This window comes from Ursus maritimus, unplaced genomic scaffold (genome assembly GCF_017311325.1).
Source record: "Ursus maritimus isolate PB19 unplaced genomic scaffold, ASM1731132v1 scaffold_23, whole genome shotgun sequence".
Taxonomy (NCBI): Eukaryota; Metazoa; Chordata; class Mammalia; order Carnivora; family Ursidae; genus Ursus; species Ursus maritimus.
In genome coordinates this window covers 31,412,238-31,417,841 of record NW_024424786.1, presented here as the reverse complement: position 1 = coordinate 31,417,841, position 5,604 = coordinate 31,412,238, and the positions used below count along the sequence as shown (strand labels likewise).

The 5,604-nt window shown below is 46.2% G+C and overlaps 1 protein-coding gene across 1 annotated transcript; it reads right to left on the bottom strand.

Annotated features, from left to right (window-relative positions):
* Positions 1-629: 629 nt before the first annotated feature.
* Positions 630-1,589, bottom strand: LOC103672294 (olfactory receptor 4X1). Its single transcript, XM_008700958.1, has one exon. The coding sequence runs from the start codon at positions 1,557-1,559 to the stop codon at positions 630-632; it is 930 nt and encodes a 309-aa protein (XP_008699180.1). The 5' UTR covers positions 1,560-1,589.
* Between the last annotated feature and the right edge of the window lie 4,015 nt (positions 1,590-5,604).

The window sequence follows — 5,604 nt, the reverse complement described above, 5'->3', positions numbered from 1 at the left end:
CTAGTGCTTTCAAGTCACTTAAAATGGAACCTATGGTTCCATTTAATTTTTTGAAGACATGAGTTTAATGCTAATGTGAGCTCATGTGAATCTGCTGGGAGGAGTCAAAATGCCTTCTGCTCTGTGGACTAAACCCTTCTAGGTCAGTTGGGCTGCCCAGAACCCACTGGGCAAATCTTCAGTATATCAAGTTAATAGAATTTCCAAGCATTTGAGTGACTTCTATTTCTCTCCCTACCTTCCTCCTCCCCAAATCCAAAGGTTCAGGCTCTTCCAACACAAAAGACACAGGGACACTGACCCCCAAGGCAGCCCTCCTCCTCTTCCACTAACCTCCTCATTATTCCCAGAAAGACCCTGGCTTTCTGGAAGAGTTCATTCTTTCAAAACCAGCCAAGCTGCCTCAAGGTCACGGTCAAATGTGGAAGTGCAGCAGCAGAAGACCCCTAGACCTCATTCTAGAGGCTCCTTCAATCCTGTCCAATCTCATAAAGATGAGAAAACTGAAATTTAAAGAAAAAAGGTGACTGGCCCAAGGCCAACCCATCATTTAAAGGTAGAGGCAGAGTGGGATCTCACTGCCCCAGCTTCCCATCCCTTACTCCTCCAGTTTCCCCTAACTTAATCATCTATTTCTCTCCCCAAATCACTGTTCTCCTCATCAGTCTCCTCATGGCATTTTTCACTTCAGCATTCCTGAAGGAGTAAATGAAGGGGTTTAAGAGAGGCGTGAGCACTGTGTAAAACACAGCGACTATCTTATCTGCAGAGAGGGTGACACAGGGCCTCATGTAGACAAAGGAACAGGGAATGAAGAACAGGCCCACGACCGCGATGTGAGAGGCACAGGTGGACAGAGCCTTGCGCCGACCTTCTGAGGTCCGCGTCCTCAGGGAGCACAAGATGACCACGTAGGAAGCAAGCAGTACCATGAAGCTGATCACTGAAATGGAGCCACCATTGAGGATGATGAGCACACCAATGAGGAAGGTGTCTGAGCAGGCCAGCGTCAGCATGGGGTGGACATCACAGAAGTAGTGATCAAGGACCTTGAGGCCACAGAACGGCAGCTGGAAAATGAGGAACGTTTGCCCAACAGAATGCAGCAAGCCCCCACCCCATGCTGCACCCACCAAGAGGCCACACACGCGCCGGTTCATGATGACGGTGTAGTGCAGGGGTTTGCATATGGCCACGTAGCGGTCATAGGCCATGACTGTCAGGAGAAAGATCTCAGTACCACCAAAGAAATGGAGGAAAAATATCTGAGTGATACAGCCCTTGAGGGAAATGCTTTTCCTTTCAATAAAAGAGTCAAGGATGAGCTTGGGGGCTGTGACAGAGCAGTAACAGATCTCCACAAAGGACAAGTAGCTGAGGAAGAAATACATGGGGGAGGTGAGCACTTTGCTGGCCATGATTGTTGCCACAATGAGGCCGTTACCCAGGACAATGGCCGTGTACATGAGGAGAAATACCACAGAAATGGTCTTCTGTACATCCTGGTTGGGGGAAAACCCCAAAAGAATGATTTCAGTCACATTGTTTTTAGCTGCCATGTCTTAAAGCACAGGGGCTAGCAGCCTAGAATCGAGAATCAAAGAACTCTCCTCCAATAATTATAAAAATCCTTCTCAGCTGTCGAAGACAATTGTCATTCTCCCCATCTTGAGTCCCCTCTCAGCCTCGGGCTCCTACAAAACATGTTCTCCTGACACAAGTAGACAAAACAATCATGAAATGTTTGATATCATTCTCAAAACAGGACTGAGTTGGTACTAATGCTGCCTCGAAGTGTTTTCTCTAATGCAGGCAGGTCTACATTAGCTGATGAATCCGCACAACAAAAATGAGAGGATATTTTCTACACAAGAAAATTGAGCCTCAGAGAGTCATCACTCCTTCATTGCCTCACAGCTCATACCTGAATTGAGGTCTGAATCCTTCAAGACTTAGATGTTTCCACTATATCTTATGCTCCTGAAGTCGGTCTTATACTGGTTGTATAATTTAGATTCCAGATCAGGCTTGTCTTTTACCTTCATGTGGAACCAATTCCTTACAGACCTTGTATAGACCTTTTATAGACCTTCTCAACCTCAATTATCCCACAACCTATGGAACTAACCAGGCTCCACAGTAGGCTGGGGGGAGGACAGTCACCAACTTCAATCACTGTCCATAAAGGGAGAGGTGGTGGAGGCAGATGTGAGTCACTTGCAGACTGCTTCAATAGTCCAGACCAATGGCTAAGAAACAATTCAGAAGCCACATCAGTCCCACTGCATCACAGTCTGTTGTTCCACGGGGATGTCCCAGCGGATGTTCCAGCATGCGAACTCAGGGCCTCAGAGCACAGCAAGTTCGCAAAGGGAAAGAGGCTGAGGTGGGAGCCAGGACTGCCTCCTAAGGCAAAGGTATGCTAGAGAGACCCCAACATGCATGGCAGCAGCCTCTAATGATGGACAGGGGGTGAGCAGACACAGACGACCCACGATCACGGCCCCCCAAGTGGTCATTCCCGCAGGGTGAAGCAAGCCTGCCATCAAACACGAAGGCATCCAAAGTGGATATTCCCACACTGGACAGCCAGCTTGCAAGCCAGGCATGCCCTCCACGTGTGGGCAGTAACCGTGCCACTGTGACCTGGCCACAGAACCCTGAGTGTGGAGCCAAAGGACCTGGATACAATCCCAGCAGAGCTGCGTCCTAGCTGTGGGACACTGAACAGGTACAGAGACCCCAGCAAGCCTGGGATTTTCATCTGACAAACAGACATTATAATATCTTCCCACGGTGCTGTTTTGAGAACTGAATGACCTCACATGTTTCAAAACAAATGACAATTGTGTAGCAGTATAACTGATAAGAGTGTCAGAATGTAATTGACGATGGTTTAACTCTGCTTGTCACCCTGTTAGTGCAGTGCGTGATGGGGACAGGGAGGGCCCCCACCTCATAAGGCAGGCCTGACACCCACCTTTGCTTGGGTAATTTTGCAGCAATTCTGGGTTCTCAGTTGAGCGTCTTACAACAAGCCTACGAAACAAAGGGTGACATGATGAAATGGGACTGAATATGCTAAGCAGCATGGTAAGCCCATCACAGAAAGAGAAATACTACATGAGTCCATGCATGCGAGGTCCCGACAGTGTAAGTTCATGGACACAGAGGCTAGGATGGTGGTGCAAGGGGTTGGGGGAGGGGATGTAGAGCTAATGGGTCCAGAGCTTCAGTTTGGGCCAATGAAAGTTGTTGAGATGGAGCGTAGCCATTGATGCACAACGTGAGTGGACCTGAATACCATGGAACTGGACTCCTAGAAATGATTTAGGTGGTAAATGTTTATGTTATATATGTTTACCACTATTAATTCATTAAACAAATACAGATGACTCACATTCCCCCTTCTCCATACCCACCTCCAGGACAATAGTTGAAGCTTGGCAACTTTGTTGCCCACCCACCTTACCTCTGTCTTACCCTATTAGGAAGCCTGGGTAGTTCCAAAGGATGTGGAATAATTGAGTTTGAGAAACTCTGACACTTACTGTAGAAAATTCATTCCACATGACGGGGTAAGGCAAGACAGATAGGACAGCCTTGTGTGGCAATCCACATAAGGCAGTCTTCAAGAGCAAGACAGACAGTGGAAGCACCTACATGTTGGAAAACACACACCTCAGTTCAAATATGAGCTGTGTGGCCTTGGGCAAGTGACTCAACCTCTCTGAGCCTGTTTCCTTATCTATAAAAGGGGCATAAGACTATCCTCTCACAGTTGTGTCCTTCCCTTCCCTCCCCACAGTCTCCACCGTATACTCACCTATCCACCCGCCAAGTGCCAATATTTCCCACTCAGATGTTTATGCACAGAGCAGGAATCATACATGAGCTTGTTTCACCCCAATGGCAAAAATGGCTCTATTACTAGGCAAATAATCCCTGTGAAATTAGATTGGAGAGTAAATGCTGTCTGTTTCTATAATTGCTTCTGATTTCAGGTATCAGAGAATTCCTCTCGGAGGATTGGTAAGGACAACTTTAGATTTCAGATTTTCAAAAAAGAATAGTTGTATATTTATTTCCAAATCATGGAAGGTATCAGAGCAAGAGGTATATACAATGTAGACATCAGATTTTTCTCAAAAATGTTGAGGTTTTTAAGTCTTTACAATGGAAGAAAGAAAAGGAAATTAACATTTTCAAAGCTCTGAGTAGAAATGGAAAACATGTGAGAGATACCCTCATAAAGACATCGTCAGAGTGCTAACCCATCAACAGTGCAGTGACACCCACCTGTGCGGTGACTTTAATTCTGACTCTAACCGGCAGAGCCAAGGAAGAGACTCTGAAAGGTAAGTATGTGTTCTTATCAAACAGCAGCTTTGAGATTTTGTGGGTCAGAAAACATAATGGGGATGCACGTAGAAGCGTAAGACAGAGTGGCCCCCCGCAAAAAACTTCTGTGAACATTTTTCAAATCTTCACAATAAATCTGCCCTACCTTATGGTTTCTTATTATACCTTTCCTGTCATGGAACTCCTCATCCTGTGGTTTTCCAGCATCCTTTGCTTGCACTTTTCCTCCAATGGTATCCGTCACCAGAGGGGTCAAGCAGGGTCTCTCCTGCTAGTTCCCTCACTGAGCCACACAAGCTGCTAGATTTGGAAGGAAGCTCATGGATTCCTCCTCCCACAGAAGGGAAATCTGGACCCAGCACCACATGGCTGCTCAGGCAGAGCCTGGACTAGACCCACTTCACTCTCCTCTCACCCACCAGCTCCTCCCCTGCTGCCCACCCATGGCCAGCTGCCAGTACAGGAGCAGGGGGCAAAGAGAGAGGAGATTCCTACTTGTAACACAGGCAAAGCAAAGCTAGACCAAGATCTAAAAAATATACCAGAGGATAATGAACAATAATGTGGTCCGGCTCAGTTCTCCACCTTCCTGAGGTGTAATTTCTGTGCCAACAGCCTGAGGACAGCTCAGAGGCCCTGGCGGGAAGAGGATGTTTCCAGAGTCAGCCAAACTGGGCTGCCAGGGAAAGAAGCCTGTGCGTGCCAGACATGCCTCGGTAATTGGAGATCCTGACTCCAGCACTTTGTCAGCAAGGGTTATATAATTCTCGAGCAGTTTCACATGCCCCGGTCACATCTCTCCAACATGATAGAGGATGTAAGCTTTGAAGGTTTTTGAAGTGTCTCTTACGACCTGTGTCACACCTTCTTCAGAGTTGGGAACTCAGATGTTAAAATGAGTTTTTTATTTGATCCCTGAATCCTCCATCTGCTACTACATCTATTTCAAAAGCAAGTTATCACTGGGGGTGTCTTGTTAACAGCACAGAGGCTAAAGGATATGTAGGGATATTGAGTATATTATAAAAAATGTTTTTTTAAATAATTCCAAAGCATGCCTCATAGAGATGCAGTGAATGAACTTACCTTGAATATTGTTTACTGCCTTGATTCTTAACTTTACCTTTTGAATCTTTCATAGTCAAAGACTGATTCACTTCAATAAGTCACCCCAGGAAAACATATTTGTTTCACTAACAATCTCTACAGATAAACTGATCAGAGAAATAAAAGGAGAATGTT

Excerpts from the sequence above, each read along its gene's own strand:
- LOC103672294 (XM_008700958.1), bottom strand. The coding sequence starts at position 1,559 with ATGGCAGCTAAAAACAATGTGACTGAAATCATTCTTTTGGGGTTTTCC.